This window comes from Gorilla gorilla, chromosome 8 (assembly GCF_029281585.2).
Source record: "Gorilla gorilla gorilla isolate KB3781 chromosome 8, NHGRI_mGorGor1-v2.1_pri, whole genome shotgun sequence".
NCBI classification, from domain to species: domain Eukaryota; kingdom Metazoa; phylum Chordata; class Mammalia; order Primates; family Hominidae; genus Gorilla; species Gorilla gorilla.
Genome location: NC_073232.2, coordinates 30,694,492 through 30,715,680, shown reverse-complemented (window position 1 = coordinate 30,715,680; position 21,189 = coordinate 30,694,492). Strand labels below are relative to the sequence as shown.

Below are 21,189 nucleotides of genomic sequence, written 5' to 3'. Positions count from 1 at the left end.
TGTTCCTTAACAGACATTCCCCAAATATATCAGCAATACTGTTATTCATGATCTGTCATCACATGAAAAAGTTCATTTTGAAAAAAAAAAAAAAAAAAAAAAAAAACATTTGTAGACATGGAGTCTTGGCATGTTGCCCAGGCTGGTCTTGAACTCCAGGCCTCAAGCAATCCTCCAAACTTGGCCTCCCAAAGTGCTGGCATTATAGACATGAGCCACCACGCCTGACCAAAGTTTTCATTTTTAATCACGTTTCTCCCATTCTTGGAAGAAAGACCCTAGAATGGGCTTTTCTCTTACTCTCCATTGTCACCCAGTCTAACACCATGCTTGAGGGAGGGTTCCTAAATTAGAGAACACGGAGAAAACAAAGAGAAGGCACAGAAGGGAAATAAAATTAATAAGGAGATAGCCATCACCAAAGTTCCATTCTCCCCTACAAACAGACACAGTATCTCATACCACATTCTCCCCATTTAGAACAGAAGGAATATGCAGTTTGATAACCCCAAATATATTAATTATATTTTAATAAATGGTATCTGAATACTGTCATAAAATAATTTCAAAAAACTTGTAATACATTTGCTATAACTGATTCAAACAATTTAAGAACTAGTAGGAGTTTAGTGATCTACCACACGACTTTACTGAATTAGGAACTAGAGACTAAGGGATTAAGTGCTACACGGAACAGAGCTAAAACTGGAACCCAAACTTGAAAGTCTTGGGTCTACAACTTTTAAGAGATCTTAAAACTATTTTATGATCAAAAAGAATTACTCAAATCAGTATACAGGTAATAAATACAAGAGAGTTCGAACTGATTGGAAACCAAAGGAAAGGGATTTGTTTTACTTAGAAATCTAATGGTGTTTAAATTAATATTTAAATTAATTTAGAATCATTTTTCTTGTCTAGACATGCTTCTTATCTGTAGAATGCTTTTATAGCCTCACAAATGTACACTCTACTGATATGAGATAAGAAAGTTTCCAAATCTCAAACGTTTCCTTTGCCTATACTTTGCAGTGTAAATAGCGCTTACCGTGGCGAGAGACTTCCTCGGGGTGAGCTTCCTCTGCCAACTAGGTTGCGGCTATTGTCTCCAAGATCTTGATCTGTAGTGTAAATATTTCAGAGCTGATAAAGTGACTCTCACTAGATAAGAGGTTTTAAACTCTTGCCCTGATTTTTCCTAAAACATACATTAAACCTTTACCACTATCTTTGCAGTTCCCATGAAAATAGAAGATCTAGCATGTTGCTAGTTCAGAACTGCTGAACTGTGGCATGTAAGGCGTTGTCCCTACACGTTTTTGTGGGTGTAGAAGGCCATGGATTATGTTCTGTTCTTTCATTTCTTTCAATTTTACAGCACAGAAGCGTGGTTTGCATTTGCTGTACCCTCCCCTCAGCCACTTTTAATTTCTACGGTTAAAGTAATGAATCACAGCTGTGGACAGCTAATCTGTATGCTTATCACAGCAAATCCGTATGCTTTGTATTTTTTAACACTTTGCATCCCAAGACAAGCCATAAAACACATTTACATAGAGCTGCACACCAAGACTAAAATTATGGTGTTAGACACCAGAGCCTTACACCAAGAATAAAATTACATAAAACACTAAATTTCCAAATTGACAAAAACAAGTAGGAATACAGAATCCTGAATTTTAAAGAAAAAAAATTAACTTTTCAAAATATTCCTTAGGTAATATCAAATATCTCTGCTTGGAAAGTAACTTGTATTTCCCCTGCAGTTAGTTCCTTATAAAAATCACCTTATCTGGCCTCTTTCAAGGTTGTCCTCCCCTTATTCTGAGTCAGGTAACCTCTGACCCTTAAACGGTAAAGACAGACTGATCCATTCTTGGTGAACTGCTAAATCCATTCCCTTCCCCCAAACAGGCATGACTACTTGGACATGTCAACCAATCCTTAAGGATGCAATGAAACAAAGCAAATCCAGTGGCTCATTAAGACAGTACAAGAGACAAATGCGACAAAACGTCAACTGGTGAACATTCACAGGATTACTAAACACTGCAGAAATTCTCTAACAGGATTTTTTTAACCAAGTTTGTGTAATACAATTTCATGAATTATGCAAATAAAGGTTTAGGCTATTCACAGAAAAGCCCAGTGTTATGTTACTTTCATTGCATAGAACTGAGAACTGAACACATCAATCACAAAAGTCACAGGAGACACTGCTGCATTCCTGCTTGCTGATGGCTCTGTTGAAACATTTCCATTTCAGACAGGAAAAAAAAAAAAAAAAAGGACATCGCTATTTTGCGGCACAGCATACTATTTACTTCCAACTGTGATTCTTTTTTTATTGTAAATTGACAGTTTGTAATTATATAAATTTGGGGTACAAACTGATGTTATGATATATGAATGTAATGTGGAATAATAAAATCAAGCTAGTTAACATATCCAGCACCTGAAATATTTAACATTTTCCAACTGTGAATATTTTTTTAAAGTACAAATCCTCTACTAACCACATCCCTGCATGTTTTCAAATAAAATGAACCAAAAGGGGAAAAAAATTAAAGTAGGTGAGAGTAGGGTTTTAGAGTTTAATAATTCTTGAAAACTTACCTGTTTGATTGTTTTCAGACTGAGCTATAAGAGCTGCCATTGATGAATTTGGATTTAATCTATTGCCATACATATGAGATGGTGCCTGACTGAGAGAAGATCCAGATAGAGTATTTGCCTAAATGGAAAAAATTACAATGATAAATGAATTATATTTGAAAATATATTAAAAGTTTTCCCTTCTAATAGATCTAGTAATTATATTCTCCAACCGAAGAATATAAGCAAAATTTGTGACCTTCTGAAAAGCAAATTTCATTCTTACTTGTTTTACCATTCCAACATGTCGATTTTTTAAAAGTTACATAACTAGGCTGGGCGCGGTGGCTCACGCCTGTAATCCCAGCACTTTGGGAGGCTGACGTGGGCAGATCACAAGATCAGGAGATCGAGACCATCCTGGGTAACATGGTGAAACCCCGTCTCTACTAAAAATACAAAAAATTAGCCGTGCATGGTGGCGGGCACCTGTAGTCCCAGCTACTCGGGAGGCTGAGGCAGGAGAATGGCGTGAACCCAGGAGGTGGAGCTTGCAGTGAGAGGAGATCACGCCACTGCACTCCAGCCTGGGCGACAGAGCAAGACTCCGTCTCAAAAAAAAAAAAAAAAAGTTACGTAACTACAATTTTTTTTTTTTTTTTTTTTTTTTTTTGAGAAAGAGTTTCACTCTTACCCAGGCTGGAGTGCAATGGCGCGTTCTCGGCTCACTGCAACCTCCGCCTCTAGGGTTCAAGCAGTTCTGCCAGTGGCTGGGATTACAGGAGGCGCCCGCCACCACGCCCAGCTAAATTTTTTGTATTTTTAGTACAGACGGGGTTTCACCATGTTGGCCAGGTTAGTCTCAAACTCCTGACCTCAGGTGATCCGCCCGCCTCGGCCTCCCAAAGAGCTAGGATTACAGGTGTGAGCCACCGCGCCTGGCCATAACTACAAATTTTTAAAAAAGAAGGACTGGCACATTGGAAGTTAACTATTCCTGCTTTTAATTTTCAACATATCTAGCTGATACCAAACCCCAGTGGCACAGCAGCCATGTGGACATGAGACTAATTAATCTTATTAAGCCATCTGAAACATAAAAGCAGGAAGACAACAGGTATCTAACCAAATGCTTCAATCTCTCGTATCACAAGCTGGCTAAGGTCAAAAGTCCAACTTTTACTTCTAGTATTTTAGCTACACGGAGCTGTATTTCCATTGCTTAACTCTGTCATTAGTAAAACCTGCACACTATTTTGTTACTTCCTATTTTGATAGACTTGGAAGCCTGCTGCTTTTTCTGTTTTGTTTTGTTTTTATTTTAAAAGAAAGCAAACAGGCATCCCAAGTATGTTTTCTATACAATGCAGGACTCAACGAATCACAGCTTTGCCCTGACCCCATATAAGGCACTGTCTTTTTGGCAGCAAGCCAGCTCTACTAACTGAAGAGCTCGTCCAAAGTTTGTAATTCATTCATGTTGCTAACCACAATTCTGAAGGCCTCACTGGGACCTGTGCCAAACAAGCGAAAATGAACCCTTAAACAGATGAAGCTAAGGAGGCTGGCCAAAGTATTGCGTAATCCACTGTAATAAAAATGCTTTCTTTGATGTGCATGCTCTCTCCCACTTTCCAAGAATATTATGACCTTAAAATTTGACATTTTGGAGGCAAATCTCTTGTATACAAAATGCTGTTACTCACAGAAGACTCTCAGTGGCCTGAAATAATTCTCAGATTTAACAGAACCACAAATGTTAAAGTAGAATTGTTCTTCTTTTTCATGAATGAAATCAAACTGAAGCTTTTATAAACTAAAATCATTGCAGTTATTTCAGAACAAAACTCTTGAAAATATCGGCAAAGAACTAAAGCACTTCTATAGTAAAGAAGCTGAATAACAAGAACAAAAGATGGGGGACATTTGGATATGTATAACTGCACACAAGAGACCAAGACAACACAGTAGTTATAAGCAAAATAACACAGAGAAGAAGCTGTATTTCTGGACAGACTCACATCATGACATTGCATCTTGGCCTTTAGCCCACTTACAAAGCATGATAATGTGCGTTTATGGTTCACGGAAACAGTTTCTGGGATGTACCATCCTTGCTTTCTATTATCTCAAAGCGTGTATTTTATAGTTCACACTTTAATGTGTAAATTAAATCTGTCAATTTCTGGGTTTTGTTTTTCCTCTTATTAAAAATATGCAGACAAAGTCAGTAAGTTGGTACTCTTCAGTCCTGTTTAACAATCAACTGTCCCTCAGGAAAAGGTAAGTTATAACTTCAACATGAAGATCGTGCTGTTCACTTACCATGTATTTAGTAGTAGAGGGCACATAAAACACACAATTCATAAATAGAGATACAGTTAAGATTTTTTTCTCTCTCCAGAAGTCAATTCTTTGGGAATCTTAGCTATTAATAAAACAATATAGAATAAGAAAAATACAAACAATTCAACAGAAAAAACAGATATTACCAGTCCCATCTGTTGACGTCTCAGATCCTAATACTTAAAAATAGCTTTTGTAGAGCCAATTTACTCTTACTGTAGATACAATTCTAAAAAAGATCCACTACACATTTAATAGATTAGAAATGGAAAATTAATTAGAAGGAGGAAGAAATAGTCTTATCTCGAGACAGTTTGTTGACACCAAGAAGTAACAGCTGACCACAGGACAGGGCAGAGAAAAATATGACCAACAGAGAAAACACAGTACAGAATGCGGATACGGTGGTCCTCCAAGAAGACACTGAGGATAGCATTCTCATTTTAGTTTATTATTAACTTTATAAAGTGTACCTCTAGATGCCTTAGCACTTCCAAAGCAAGGAAACACTCTCAGCCTTTTGACTCTCGTTCATGCAGTCATCTATGTGACATATCAATATATCACTTGGAATACCTTTTTGCTTTCAATTATCAGTCTCATCAGTTGCCTTAGATAAGAATCCAAAGATCCAACTCTCACTAGAACTAGAAATATACTCTTTTTTAGGAAGGGTTCCTTCTGCCAAGGGCTTTATATTAATATTTATCCTTATTAGCTTCAAATTTCAGAGGGGTGGCATTTTCTTGATCTAGTCTCTGAATTATCTTAGTTTCCCTATCTATTAGATCTATATATACTGAAGATCAAAATAGAAAGGAGTATGGCACAACAACTAATTTGCATAATGACAATCATCAAAAAAAGATAAAGTATCTTTAGCGTATGCTAAAGAAGGAAAGTATCTATTTTTAAAAGATGGCTGGCAAAAGTTTATACAATAAATGAAAGTATTATTGGAAATGACCAATTTCCCAAACGGGTTAGCTAAAATTAATGTGGTAGTTGTTTTTCTAGTAAAGGCATTTATCTAAACAAGAGACTTTCAAAAGAGAAATTAAAAGTTATTAATTTTACCAGATAGAGTCATTTTGGTGTATAAAAACATCTACTACATTCCATATTAATTTCTGCTGGGAAACTGAAATCATGAACGTCATCATTTTAAGGTTGGTAAGATGAGATACCAAAGACTACACAAATGACTGTCACTGCTTAGCCTACATTTCTTAACTGATGTTTGGAACAGTTAATACTGGGACCCTTGATGAGTCTTTCGGAAAGACTGGGTACTTCCAAGCCAAGAAACCCCCACCTTTTAGTGGGAAGATCCCACAGCTTATTAGCACTGAAGATGGAGAAGAGGAAGACGGCTTACTGAAGAGAGCACACACAGTGTCTGGCGTTTCATAGACTCAAAAACCTTTGCTGCCATTAATAAGCAAAAGCATTAAGATTCAGGGGAAAGGAAGGAAGTCCATGTTAACCCAAAGAAATAAGGGTTATGAAGCATAAAGGGCATGAAAGCTTTTGTATTAAAAAAAACTGGAATAAGAAATAAAGGAAACATTAACATACACATACTTCTCTACAGCATACTTTGGAAACGGATTTTGAAAAGTGCATTGAAAGCACATTACTAATATACCAGAAGACTATTTCAGAAGATCTGGTATAAAGACTAGAAATTCTTTTTGGAAAAGAAGTACCTATTATATGACATTTCAATCTTAACCTGCCCAGGTAAGGAGAACGGCTATTGTGAATAGATACTCTCCTTGGATCTGCTGGTACTGTAAGAATGTAAGTTAACACTAGGGGAGGCTGAGTGAAGGATATCCATGATATATCTAACTCTCTGTACTGTCCTTGTAACTTTTCTATATATCGAAAATTATTTCAAATTAAGAAAATTGCCATAACAAACTTAAGTTTATATATATATTTGAAAGATTCCTCTTTATGTAAGGATAATATATATAAGAATATATAGGATTATATACATATATGGATGTATACATCCTTCATATAATATCTTAAAGAGGAATCCTTCCCCTTTCCCAAGACCAATAACTGATAAAAATCACTTCTGCTCAAGATGTTATCTAACATTTATTGTAACACTCTAGTAAAAACCTCATTAAGAGAAGTGTAATTATTTTACAAGATAGACTGAAAGACCAGTAGATTAAGAATAAATTGAATAATTATTGAACTAAGCTTAAGTCACTTTTAAACAATATATGTTCAGGTGTCTGAGTTAAAGAATATCCTTAGCAAATTTAGAATAACTTAATATATTAAACATCTGCAAGTCTCTACCAAGGCAGTATTCAAACTCAAAACAAATAAACTTAGTATTTCCTAAGTAGACTGGCATACCATATTAAAATATTAAGATAAAAATATATTTCAGCTTATAATTTCTCCTGTTATTAAGAGTTTACCTCTTATATTTTCAAATATCTGCCTATGACCACAGAGATGTTTTAAAAGAGCTTGCTTATAAAGTAGTAACTGTCAAATTCCTAGGAACTTGGCTCATGCTAAAGGAGTCGACTGCGTGGGGGAAAAGGTTCAAGTTTCCTCAATTAACTGAATGTGAAACTTAAAAGTGGACACTGTTTTGGTAGATTTTTTTTCCTGCCTAATGTTAATAAGCGCAGAATAATAAGAAAAATTAGGTTCGAAAGACTAATACCGATGAAAATATTTCACCTTTGGAAAGCACTGTATTAATAGCAATGTATCATCTAGAGATAGATCTGAAACTTCATACTTCAATCATACAGGAACAGGTTATATATAGCAAGCATTTTTTTTAATGCACAATTAACCTGTCAATAAACATTAAAGTCAAGTGATTCAAAAAAGCTCTAAAGTAGCTGCTTCAAGCTTTTCAGCCCTGACACATGATTAAAAATGCAATCTTCCAAAAATATTCAGGCTCACTAAATTGAGTATTTACTTTTTAAATTCCTAATTCGTATATACTTTCAGGAGGAAAAACATTTTATTATCACCATATATATCATAAGCCAAGCTATCTCACTTTGGGTAAATTATTAAACCTCGCTGTCCTCAATTTCCATCTGGAAAATGAGGGTAACAACAGTATCTACCTCATAGGAACACTGTGAGAACTGAGTTAATATATGCAAAGGGCTAAAAAAATGCTTGACACATGGTAAGCGCTCATATTTTAGCTTAACTTTAAAAATTATTTTCACAAGCTATTGTGGTTTCTTTTTTCCATTAAAATTATTAGAAAATACAACTTACCAATTATATTCTGAACTGTGGCTATATTTCAAAGATTAAAACCTATTTCGCTAAGAAAACTTAGATAGCATAAATGCCTCATTATGCAGTAATGTTTTAAACTATGTATTTGATAATATAGCAATGCTGCACATAGAGTGTAAGGACTTGAATGTTTCTAGATCCAATTTATATTATTGTTTGAATTTGGGAACACAATATATTTGATTAGAAAAGTTTCCAGCAAAAACATGAATGAACATTAGACATGGATTAGGGAACAACTGAAAGTTTCACATATTCTCCAGATCAGTTCAAACTTTATATTTACTAAGAACATATTCTGATAGCAGACCCATTTCTGTGTCAGCTACCACCAGTAAGGCTTCAATACTCAGCATGTGATGAGAGGTGAAACCAAGTGTGAACAACTTTCAGGTCCCATGAGTAGGCTGACTGTTGAAGCTGTCAGGTTCAATTGCATCATTCCACATTATTCAATGCTCCAAACTGCTCCCTAATTGTTAGGAGCTTAACGTATTCAAAACCATTGTTTAGGCTAATGCCAAAATGCCCCACAATTGAGTTTCCATAAAGTAGCAGGAGGGAATGAAGTGTAGTTAAACCATCACTGAACACTCATGATTGGACAACAGGACTGTATAGATTAACCAACCAATTCTAAGTAGGTTTCTTAACTGGTTAATATCTTATCAATATAGCTCTTACCTTTCTGGGAAAAAATTACTGTAGGACAAAGGCAGCTATTGAAATAATTTTGGAACTGGGAAAGACCTTAATCCACAGCTGAATATATATACTGGCTAAAATTCATTTCTCTATGTTAGCATGAATTATATGAGTTTTAACAGAAATTGTTAATACTATTTCCAATACAGGAAGTGTTCCTGTACAATTTCTCACTGGTAATTAGGCTGAAGAGTAACAGTTGAAGTCAATAACCATGAATTCTAAAGTATTTTATGGTCTGCATTTGAACCTCATAAAGTATCTGTACAGCAGGTAGAACAGGTACTTAAAGTATTCCCATTTTACATATGGAAACATTGAGGCTCACAAAAATTAAAAGACCTGCCCAAGGTTATACAAGTGAGTAGCAAAACTCCTGGAACCCAGGACTTTTGCTGACTCAAATTTCTGCTCTTTTGCATTGCATCACACAAATGAACACAGTAAAATTACTAACAACATTTTCCAAGGAGATACCTCTTAGCATAAGAGGTACATAATTGGGAAATTCATTTTAACAGTAACAATTAGTAATAAGAGAGCAGGCTAAGGAATCATGTCTTAATTCCAGACTTACAGATATGTGACTGTGACTGAACCTTTTCATCATCTGGTAACAAGAGATGTTACCAAGGTTATAAAAACTGATTTTCCTCAGAAAGGTAATTCCCTTAAAATTATAAGTCATTATATTATTGAAATCAGAAGAAATTTACATTCTGACTAATTAAGTATAAACATAAATATCACCCCAGAAGTCAGTTAAATCTGCCTGAGAAACGAAACCATTTTCTCAAGCAGAATTAAAGTGTCCTTATTAGACATCATCTGAAAAGAAATCGGAGACTACATCTTAGACAACTTCCCCTACATAAACACACACATACATAATCATATTGGAAAACAAAATATTCAAAGCTAATTGAGATGAAAGTGTCACAGAAATCTGCAAAACTCTAGTCACTAAATTGTATGTTTAAAATACCGAAATATGCCCAGGCGAGGTGGCTCACGCCTGCAATCCCAGCACTTTGGGAGGCCAAGATGGGTGGATCATGAGGTCAGGAGTTCGAGACCAGCCTGGCCAACATGGTGAAACCCCATCTCTACCAAAAACACAAAAATTAGCCAGGCGTGGTGGTGCACGTGTGTAGTCCCAGGTACTCAGGAGGCTGAGGCAGGAGAATCACTTGAACCTGGCAGGGGCAGAGTTTGCAGTGAGCCGAGATCGTGCCATTGCACTCTAGCCTGGGCAACAGAGTGAGACTCCATCTCAAACAAACAAACAACAACAACAACAACACGAAATATCTGCATTTCCTAAATATCACATAAATAAACCTTGGAAGTTTATTTTACTTTAAATGTTGTTTAAGTCTACATCATTTTAACAGTAACATGGGATAGACAAGAAGCCATGATTATCACATGAAGATTGTATTTCAAACGCAAAACTCAGAAAGTAGGATGTAACGGAATGCACTTATGTTTCATTGCATTCAGTCTTAAGTTCTTCTACTAAAGAAATCATCCTTCAAACCAAAAAAAAGCACCTGCATTCTCCCAAAGACAGTATAGAATGACTGCAGAACTAGGAAACAGCAGGATTTGAAAGGCAAAATGAAAAATTAATGACACTCCTACAGAAACTAATTTATACTTCTACCCTGATCCATGATTAACAGTCACATGGACAGGAGTCCGCTCTTCCTGCAATGTTAAGAAACTACTCTATTACTAATATACTAGTATGTAGTAAAGCAGGCTTCCTATCAATTATTTGTGAAAGAGCCATTACTCTAAAAACTAGTCTGTTGAAAGGGGAAAAAAAAAGGGTTTAACACTTAAGAATATAAAATACAGGCCGGGCGCAGTGGCCCACACCTGTAATCCCAGCACTTTGGGAGGCCAAGGTGGGCAGATCACCTGAAGTCTGGAGTTCGAGACCAGCCTGACCAACATGGTGAAACTCCATCTCTATCAAAAATACAAAAATTAGCCAGGCGTGGTGGCGGGCGCCTGTAGTCTCAAGAGAAGAAGAAAGAAGGAGAAGAAGAAAGAAGAAGAAAGAAGAAGAAAGAAGAAGAAGAAGAAGAGGAGGAGGAGGAGGAGGAGGAGGAGGAGGAGGAGGAGGAGGAGGAGGAGGAGGAGGAGGAGGAGGAGGAGGAGGAGGAGGAGGAGGAGGAGGAGGAGGAGGAGGAGGAGGAGGAGGAGAAGAAGAAGAAGAAGAAGAAGAAGAAGAAGAAGAAGAAGAAGAAAGAAGAAGAAGAAGAAGAAAAGAAAGAGAAGAAGAAGAAGGAGAAGAAGAAGAAGAAGAAGAAGAAAAGAATATAAAATCAAACAGTTTTTTAAAGGATTTTTCCCCAAAATGTGTGCTGCTATCAGACTCCCCTCCACACCCCCCACCCGCCAATTTTACAAGTATCTCCTTTTCCCAGCACAAATCAAGTTTCAAGTTATTCTAAGTTTTTAACTTCTACTAGCCCTTCCCAATCTTATCTCCTTGACCACTTTCCAGGGAACAATTTTTTTTTTTTTTTGAGACGGAGTTTCACTCTTGTTGCCCAGGCTGGAGCGCAATGGCGTGATCTTGGCTCACCGCAACCTCTGCCTCCCAGGTTCAAGCAATTCTCCTGCCTCAGCCTCCCGAGTAGCTGGGATTACAGGCATGCACCACCACACCCGGCTAATTTTGTATTTTTAGTAGAGATGGGGTTTCTCCATGTTGAGGCTGGTCTCGAACTCCTAACCTCAGGTGATCCACCCGCCTCGGCCTCCCAAAGTGCTGGGATTACAGGTGTGAGCCACTGCGCCCGGCCCAGGGAACAGTTCTTAAGATACCAAATAAGGCAATGTAGAGGTCTATTTACTTAAAATGTATATCACAAAAAGCAAAAATGACCTCTGGATTTTATCCTGCTGACACCAATCCAATCAATAAAAACTACTACTTTCATTAAGGGTGTGAGGGCACAAAACGTTGATTCAAGTTTAATATTTCCATCATCTATCACTATTATTAAAGTTTTTGCTTGCAAGTATGATGGTTTTCTTAACAGTTGTGGTAAGACTTCTAGAATTACTTTTTTGTTGTTTTTTTTTTTTTTTTTTCTGGGAGACAGAGTCTGGCTCTGTTGGCCCAAGCTGGAGTGCAGTGGCACGATCTCGGCTCACTACAGCCTCCATTTCCCGTGTTCAAGCAATTCTCCTGCCTCAGCCTCCCGAGTAGCTGGAACTACAGGCTTGAACCACCATACCCAGCTAATTTTTGAATTTTTTAGTAGAGACAGGGTTTCGCCATGTTGGCCAGGCTGGTCTTGAACTCCTGACCTCAGGTGATCCACCCACCGTGGCCTCCCAAAGTGCTGGGATTACAGGCATGAGCCACCACACCCAGCCTAGAATTACGTTTTAAATATTGATAATTTTTATTCACCCATTTATCTTACTGCATTGCTCTAAAATCAACTACTTAGAGCAACCTTAAATAAAACACTAGGATGTGACTATCTAAACACAACTAATGTAAGACTTGAAAACAAACAGGGTCTATATGAGAGTGAAACAGGAATAAACTTTGTCGTTTTGTAAAAAATGATTCAATTGCTAAGTGCATCCCCAATTTTAAGAGTCCTATCAATTCTATTTAAATATTTCTGTATCCTTTCCTTTGCACATTGCCTAGAAAATTTCACATTTTTCACATTCAACACCATTACTACTGTCTCAGGCAGCTAAATTGAAGTAGTGCAGCACTCAGTTCAACTGAGAGGTCAACGTGCCTCAGTTGCCTGGAGACTGATGGTTGCTACAGCAGCACCAGATAAGCCAGGCTAAATAAGCTTCAGCTTGAAGACAGAAAGCATTTACTGCTGAACAGAAACATAGATGTAGGTATCTCAGTACACAGCATGTAAATCTAACTGGATGATCACATTTGTAAGAGACCCATCTTTCTGAAACATGGAGAGGGGATAAATAGTAAAGATTTTAATTGAACTGAATCCTGGGTTACTTACAACTATGATTTCTTTGTTCTTCAGTTGAGTCACATGTCAAGTGGAATTTTCCCTCTAGCTATAAACTTCTCTTCTCTACCACTTCCCTAATGCCAACCCCCTGGCTCACAGACATAATGAATGAGAAGAAATGAGGACTTTTACTTAATTCAGCTGGGAATTAACCAGAGGGTAATTAAACAGACTTTTATAAAGACAGAAAAGAGAAATGCACATTGAAAATGTTCATGTGAGACTTTGTCCAAGAATATAAAACTATCAACAGCATATGGTTGCACTTAATTAAAAGAGATAAAACCATTTATAGGAGCTATTCTTTCATTTATCCTTTCACCCTCTCTAACCCCAAACCCCTGTTATGGCTACCTCACTTTTAGTGACATCAACTACAGAAAAACTCTGCTAAAGTAGTCAAACTCCTCTATATCAAGTTGGGAGGTTCACCAAATAGTTCACTTTCATCTTCAAAGACGATACTACTAATCATGCCATTGCTTTTCTGTGCTGAACTATCTGGGGTTGATTCTAACACGTAATTTTAATAGCAACTGCTTTCACTGTGCCATTCACACAAATGCATCAAAATAACCTAACATTGTGCTTGCCGGAAAAGCGTATATATATCCTAACAACACACGCAATGGAAATTATGCACGCATCCATAAAGCTTAAGTTGACAGGAACTTATAAACAACTATTTTAACTAGTTGTTCATTATTAGACATTTGTCCCTGTGACCATTTTCTTGACCATTAAAAGACTACTAGAGCTTTGGAGAAATGAAAATAAAATCATACATAATTTCAAATAAATAAAAAAAATACTTTGGAAATCTTAAATGATTAACTTTGGGGAAGAGGGGTGTAATACAGGGGGATTGGGTACAGCTTTCCCCCTGCACTGTCCTCTTTATAAAACAGGATTACAATTTCTCTTATATGACTCTTTTAAAACATCTTGGCTGGGCGCGGTGGCTCACGCCTGTAATCCTAACACTTTGGGAGGCCAAGGCAGGCAGATTACCTGAGGTCACGGGTTGAAGACCAGCCTGGCCAACACGGCAAAACCTTGCCTCTACTCAAAATACAAAAATTACCTAGGCATGGTGGCGTGTGCCTGTAATCTCAGCTAGTCGGGAGGCTGAGGCAGGAGAATCGCTTGAACCCAGGAGGCAGAGGTGCAGTGAGCTGAGATCACGCCACTGCACTCCAGCCTGGGTGACAAAGTGAGACTCCGTCTCAAACAAAAACAAAAAAAATCCTATAGACTAGGTCACCTATCAAACTACAAATCTGAAGTCAGATAAAAGGGGTACACAAATGGAAAAACCTATATATTCATCATTATTTACAAACACTGTTCTCTCCCACTAGGAGGAAAAATGTGTAGTGCTTGAAGCGGTCATTCGGTCTTTTAACCTACATTCTCCTACACGGTTTTTTTAAAACTTTAAAAAGATTTCATATATTATTTGTGTAATTTTAAAAATTATAAAAGGAATTTTAAAAATCACAAGAGTCCTAAACTGGCTCATATTTTGTGGGTCCTACTTTTTAAAAGACAGAATAAAAACTCCCCTGAAAGTATATTTTATATCATTCAGATTTAAAACCCAGAAATTAAAAAGAATTAGTTGGTGCCCATACACTCATCCATCCTCTCATGAATACCACGTAAAAATATCTATCATTTTCACTAATACATTAATACAAATGGAGGTATTTCATAAATTCCTATAGAAGGCCCTATTTCATTTGTTTCTCCTCTAACAAAACTCACTTTAAAAATGAGAAACCCACCTATTACCTGTCACATGATAGTGTAACAACTTACCTGAGTTGTAGCAACAGCAGGGGCTGCAGATGACACAGCTGAGGGAGAGAGCGCTCCTACTTGTTGCAAATGCCCAGAAGACTGCTGAGGTAAGTGAGAGCTGGAGACAGGAGTACTAGATCCCGAGCCAGATACTACATTTGGAAACGATACTGCTACATCATTGCTGTTATAAATACCTGCAAAAAAACAAATGTTATTTAAATATAACTTAGCAGTCAAATTTGTCACAGACACACATAATCAGTAAACTTGCATTTCCTCCTGGATCCCTCCTCCAATTATAAATCTTATTGTTGCTGTTTAAAAAATACTGTGCTAGTAACTAAACAAATAAACACTGACTTCTCATGAAGCAGTTGTCTAAAAGAACCTACACCATTTTTACTTAGCAAAAAGGCTTTTGTTAAAAGCAGGGGATAGCAGAAAGAGCTTTGTAAAAAATATGTCATGGATTTTAGGAGTTTCTAACAGCAAGAAAACATTTCTTAAATAGAGGAATGAAGCAATTAGAGTTCCATAAAAATCACCTAATGGGCCTTCCAAAAGGCAAACGCTAAAGCCCCAGAAATCATCACTGAGGAAGTATGAAGTAGGAAGAGACCTTGTTCTAGAAAGCCGACAAGGTAGAAATTAAAATGGAACAGGCCCAACTTGAAATTCCGAGACCAAAAGAGGAGCTGATGACATTGGTGGGAGACAGGTGTGGGCATAAAGAATGTTGGTAGATTCTAGAGACATTCCAGCGATAACACAGACAGGACTTTGTGACTGACTGTATGGGGCAGCTGCAGGGGTAGGAGAGGAGGAACGATTAAGACATGATGAACTGGGCTATGAGTTGGCAGCTCCATTTACTCCAGAGAACACAGGAGGTGAAAATCATGGGAGACTTGATGAAAACACTTTGAGAGGCACCATGGGGATAAAAGCCAGAAATAAGGTGGGAAATGGAAGCTATTCATTCTAGAAAAGAGGGTGGGAGGATGAGCATAAGTTAACAGGAAACAAGTTAATTTTTTAAAAGTGCTTATTTTTTAAAAAAAGAAAATCATGCTCAGCATAGAGAAGGAGAGACTTTCAGGATAAAGAAATGGGAATATCTATAAACCAGCCATTCTCAACCAGGGGTGATTTTGCCCCACAAGGGACATTTCACAATACCTGGAGACATTTTTAGTTATCAAGCCTGGAGGGTGCTACTGGCATCCAATGGGTATAGGCCAGGGATGCTACTAGACATCTTACAATGCACAGGACAGCCTCCAGAAGAAATAACTGGCCCATAGTGTTAATAGTGCGGAGGCCGAGAAAACCTGCTATAAACCAGAGCTCTTGGGAGGGCAAGAGGGGAAAAAGAGCCTGAAACCCAGGTACAGAAACAGGAGGAAAGAATGAACCTAAGTGGGCTGCAGAAAAAAATAAAAATAAATAAATTAGCAACTGTAGCCCTAGAGGACAACAATAATCAGTAATTTGTATCAACATACAATTTACTTTGTTCCAAAAAAACATCAACATAGCCTGGACAACAAAGGGAGATACTGTCTCTACAAAAAATAAAAATTAGCCAGGCATGGTGGCACATGCCTGTAGTCCCAGCTACCTTGGGGACTGAGGTGTGAGGATCACTTGAGCCTGGAAGTTCAAGGTTGTAGTGAGCCATGCCGTGATTGTATCACTGCACTCCAGCATTGTCAATAAAGCAAGACTCTGTCTTTAAAAATAAATAAATAAATACATAAATAAATTCCTATAGAAGGAATTTATTTAATTTATATAATAAATTAAAGCACCTAGAATCTTATTCAAACAGGGAAAACAAAACAACTGGGACATTTTAAAAAGCCTTACAGCTATAATTAAGGTGTCAGGATCTTTTTTATATCTACAATTTCTCCAGAAAAATGATATATTTAGCCAATGCATTCATTCTGCAAACATCACTGAACTCATTATTTGCCAGGCATTATTCTAAGCCCTGGAGATAAAAAGCCATTCAAGATAGGTAGTCTTTGCCTTCAAGAAGTTGTGTAGAAAAAAAGGCATTACAAACAGTTGTGGAGAGCACTATGACAGAGACGTCCTCAGGGGGCTAGGAGCACAGAAAAAGACGTATCTAATTCAGACCTGGAGTGAGAAAAGTGGTGAGCCAAAAAACTTACTGGAAGAGATGTTGTTGCTTTTCAAGCTAATTTCTTTTCTATCTTTTGTTTGTTTGTTTTCTGAGACAGAGTCTCTCTCACCTATGCTGGAGTGCAGTGGTGCAATCATAGCTCACTGCAGCCTTGACCTCCTGGGCCAAGCGACCCTCCTGCCTCAGCCTCCCAAGTAGCTGGGACCACAGGCGAATGCCAGCACACCTGGCTTTTTTTTTTTTTTTTTTTTTTTTTGCGTTGGTTGTGGGGTCAGTGGGTTAAGAGATGGGGTCTCACTATGCTGACAGGCTGATTTCAAACTCCTGAGCTCAAGTGGTCCTCCCACCTCAACCTCCCAAAGTGCTGGCATTACACACATGAGCCACCATGCTCAGCCTCAAGCTAGTTTCTTTTTTGAGGTGAAGTCTCGCTCTGTTGCCCAGGCTGGAGTGCAGTGGTGCAATCTCAGCTCGCTGTAACCTCTACCCGCGGGTTCAAGTGATTCTCCTGCCTCAGCCTCCCTAGTAGCTGGGATTACAGGCACGTGCCACCACACTCAGCTAATTTTTGTATTTTTACTAGAGAGAGGGTTTCACCATGTCGGCCAGGCTGGTCTCAAACTCCTGACCTCAGGTGATCTGCCCGTCTCGGCCTCCCAAAGTGCTGGGATTACAGGTTTGAGCCACCACATCTGGCCTCTCAAGCTAATTTCTAAAGGGGCTGCAGTACAGAGGTGAAGGACGGTTTGAGGAAGAAACATGCAGTAGAGCAGGATAAATTCTAAGGACCTGGTGACTAATTAGACCTGAAAATTCTGTTAGACCAATAGAACCTGGTGACTAATTAGACCTGAAAAATAAAAATAAGGGTAGAGTCACCAATGACTCTTAAGCATAAGTAAGTACATGTAGTGATACCATTCACTGAAACAGGAACAGCAACTGAAAGCAGTGTTTGGTTACTGTACGCAAGTAACTGTGCTAGCATAAGAACTCAATGAGGTAAATATTACTCCCATTTCACATATGAGCAAACAGAACTTTAAAGAAATAAAGTAACCTTTTTGATGAGCTAGTAGGTGGTGAAATAATGATTCAAACTCACAGGTATCCTATAAATGAAATCACTTCCTAATACAAATTAAGAGGTTCAGGGTCATGGTCTTTGAGATGCCTGTGGGACACAGAACTCCTACATATAGAACACAATGGGATAAGCCTAAAACCCAGCAGGAAATTCAGATCTGAAGACATAAATCCAGGAGTGAGAAGCATGGTAAGTTACAGTAAGTAAACCTGCAAACTAAAAATACTTACTATTGGTCTGCACTACGGTTGAAATTTTAACCAGTTGCTCATAATTATTATAGAAATAAGAAATTTCCCATTAAGAACTCTAGATGCCTAATATGTCTTGAAAAACTGAAGATCTGCCAACACTGGATACTATATTATAAAAGAGCAACAATCTGACCAGAGCTCTGAATAGGGCATAGAGACTTTAATCCATCAGCATCTCCATCATCCCTTACCATGTCACTCATTTATGTTACCTATGTGGCCCCATAAGTATTTTACTTACAACTCTTGCTATGAACACAATGGTCAAGGCCAAGGAACAAAAATGGAATCACCCAGGGAAAGTTCTCAGCATGATCAAGAGAAGAGAACCAAAGACAGAACCCTAAATAACATTACCATTTAAAGGGTAAACAAACAAAAATAGATCACAAAGGGCAAACTTAGAAAACTAAGATAGAGAATCTTATCAACTGCTCTAAGAATTTCAAAGGAATGGCCTGGTGCAAGTGGCTTATGCTTGTAATCCCAGCACTTTGGGAGGCCAAGGTGGGCAGATCTCTTTGAGCCCAGGACCAGCCTGGGCAACATGGTGAAATCCTATCTCTACCAAAAATGCAAAATTAGCTGGGTGTGGTGTCAAGCATGGTGGTGTGTGCCTGTAGTCCCAGCTACTTGGGAGGCTGAGGTGGGAGAACTGCTTGAGCCTGGGAGGTTGAGACTGAGCCGAGATTGTGCCACTGCACTCCAGCCTCAGTGACAGAACAAGACCGTCTCCAAAAAAGAAAAAGAAAGGAAAGGAAGAAAAAGAAACAAGTTTGGCTAAGAGGGCCAGAAAAGAGACAGCACATTAATGAAGTGATTATTTATAAACTTTATATTCCAAATAATACATAGCAGAGAAAAAGAGATGCATTTTTAAAGGTTGCTACTCCATAGATAATTCAACAAATATTGAGTTTCTACTGAATTCAGTGTTTTCAGAGTATCTTAGAAAATAAAATACTGCAGCCAGATGCGGTGGCTCACATCTGTAATCCCAGCACTTCGGAAGGCCGAGGCAGGTGGATCACCTGAGGTCAGGAGTTTGAGACCAGCCTGGCCAACATGGCGAAACCCATCTCTACTAAAAATACAAAACTTAGCCAGGCATGGCGGCGCATGCCTGTAGTCCCAGTTACTCAAGAGGCTGAGGCAGGAGAATCACTTGAGAGGCAGAGGTTGCAATAAGCCAAGATCACACCACTGCACTCCAGCCTGGGCGACAGGGCAAGACTCCATCTCAAAAAAAGGAAAAAAAAAAAGCAGATAAAATGCTGATTATCTAGTTATTTTGGGGGTGAAAAGTGTACTACACAGGGAGTCTCCAATTTCTAAAATTAGAAAACAAAAGTCAGCTGGAGGCAGCATGCTGAAATTGAAACAGCACAGGCTTTTGACTTAGACAAAACTGGGTTCAAATGCTGGATCTGTCACCTACATGACCCTTAATCAAACTACTTAACCCTTCTGAACCTCCATATTATTCTTATCTATAAAGCAAAGATAATGGCTACCTTAAAGACTTTTTGTGAGATTTTGAGAACATCCATATAAAAAAGCTCTAGCAATGCCTACCACAGAGTAAGTTTTAATAAATGGTAGCTATGGCCATTTTGGTGTTAATGCTTTCATTAAAAATGTATCTGTAAGTCAGGAAAGTACACTGTTGTAACTACCAGGTCCTCTAATGTCTCTACTACACTTTGAAAGTTGCAATTACCATCACAACATGCAGTAAAACATCTTGGAAGAATAATATTGAGAAGCAAAATAGTGGTGATTAAGGACCTTCAATCTCAAAACTTAAATTGTTTTTATATTACATCAACGTATACTTACATAGGAAATTACGCAGCTAAATGTGCAATCCAGTAATCACACTTTGAAACAATATCTGGTACTCAGTTTACTGGTAAAAAAAAAAAAAAAAAAAACCAGAGCAAAATGTTCCTTTCCTATCAAGGCAGGAAAGCTTAAAATTCTAAATCTTTCTTTGAAAATGAAAATAATGTATTCCCTTCAACTTCCTTGCTCCTCAGGTAGGGCTGGTACAACATCCACCTTAAATTCTTCTGTATCTGCTTTCTATTTAACTTCGCTCTATTTTCATCTTCTTTAAGTCATATGCTGTTTTTAACTAAAATCAAGGTGACATTCATTGAATTAAACAGAGCTAAATGTTACAATGCATGAGCTCTAGGAAAATACACCGAAATTCATCTGTTCAGGATAGGGAGGAGAAACAAAGCTGCAGAATGATACAGAGGGTGGCAATGACATACTGATTCCTTCCTTTCCTTTTCTTCCCTTCCTTCCTTCCTTTCATCAAACAAATACTCAGTAGGTATGAGGAATGAGGCTAGGAGCTGGGATAATGTAGCAAGCAAGACAGACAAGATTTTAGCTCTCTGGTAATTTACAATTTAAGGAGCAAGGCAAACATTAAAACAAATACATGAATATAAATTCCAACACATACTATAACGGAAGAGAAAAAGGTACCACAAGAGTGAAATACTAGGAAGCAAGAAAGACCTGTCTAAAAAAATATTTAAGACAAGGCTTAAAGGTTAGGTAGGTGTTAACTAGACAAAGAGTAAGACAGAAAAACTTGTCCAAAAGACCCAGAAATATTGAAAGAAGAAAAAACAGGTAATACAGCTAAAGCCTTGTGGAGAGGCTGGTAAAAGACAAAGTTGGAGAGAGGGGAAGGAACAGATCATAAGGCCTTGTAAGCCATGTACAGGTGTTCTGAATTTTTGCTAAGATCAGTAGGAAGACACCAAAGGCAAATAGTACGACTCACTTTTTAAAAAGATCATCCCTCTGACTCTTATGTAGCAAAGGGACTGACGGGGATGAGTGGAAACAAAGATTTTTTTTAGGAGGCTATTTCACAATGTGGAT

General features: G+C 37.9%; 1 protein-coding gene across 24 annotated transcripts in view; it reads right to left on the bottom strand.

Annotated features, from left to right (window-relative positions):
- MLLT10 (MLLT10 histone lysine methyltransferase DOT1L cofactor) overlaps window positions 1-21,189 on the bottom strand; it is a 213,084-nt gene that overhangs the window by 14,702 nt on the left and 177,193 nt on the right. For all 24 annotated transcript variants that reach the window (XM_055353859.2, XM_055353868.2, XM_063709702.1 and 21 more), the window contains 3 exons: window positions 14,805-14,983; window positions 2,617-2,734; window positions 1,049-1,121 (listed from right to left, as the gene is read on the bottom strand). In XM_055353859.2, the coding sequence (XP_055209834.1) occupies window positions 1,049-1,121; window positions 2,617-2,734; window positions 14,805-14,983 (370 nt within the window). The remainder of the gene's footprint in view (window positions 1-1,048; window positions 1,122-2,616; window positions 2,735-14,804; window positions 14,984-21,189) is intronic.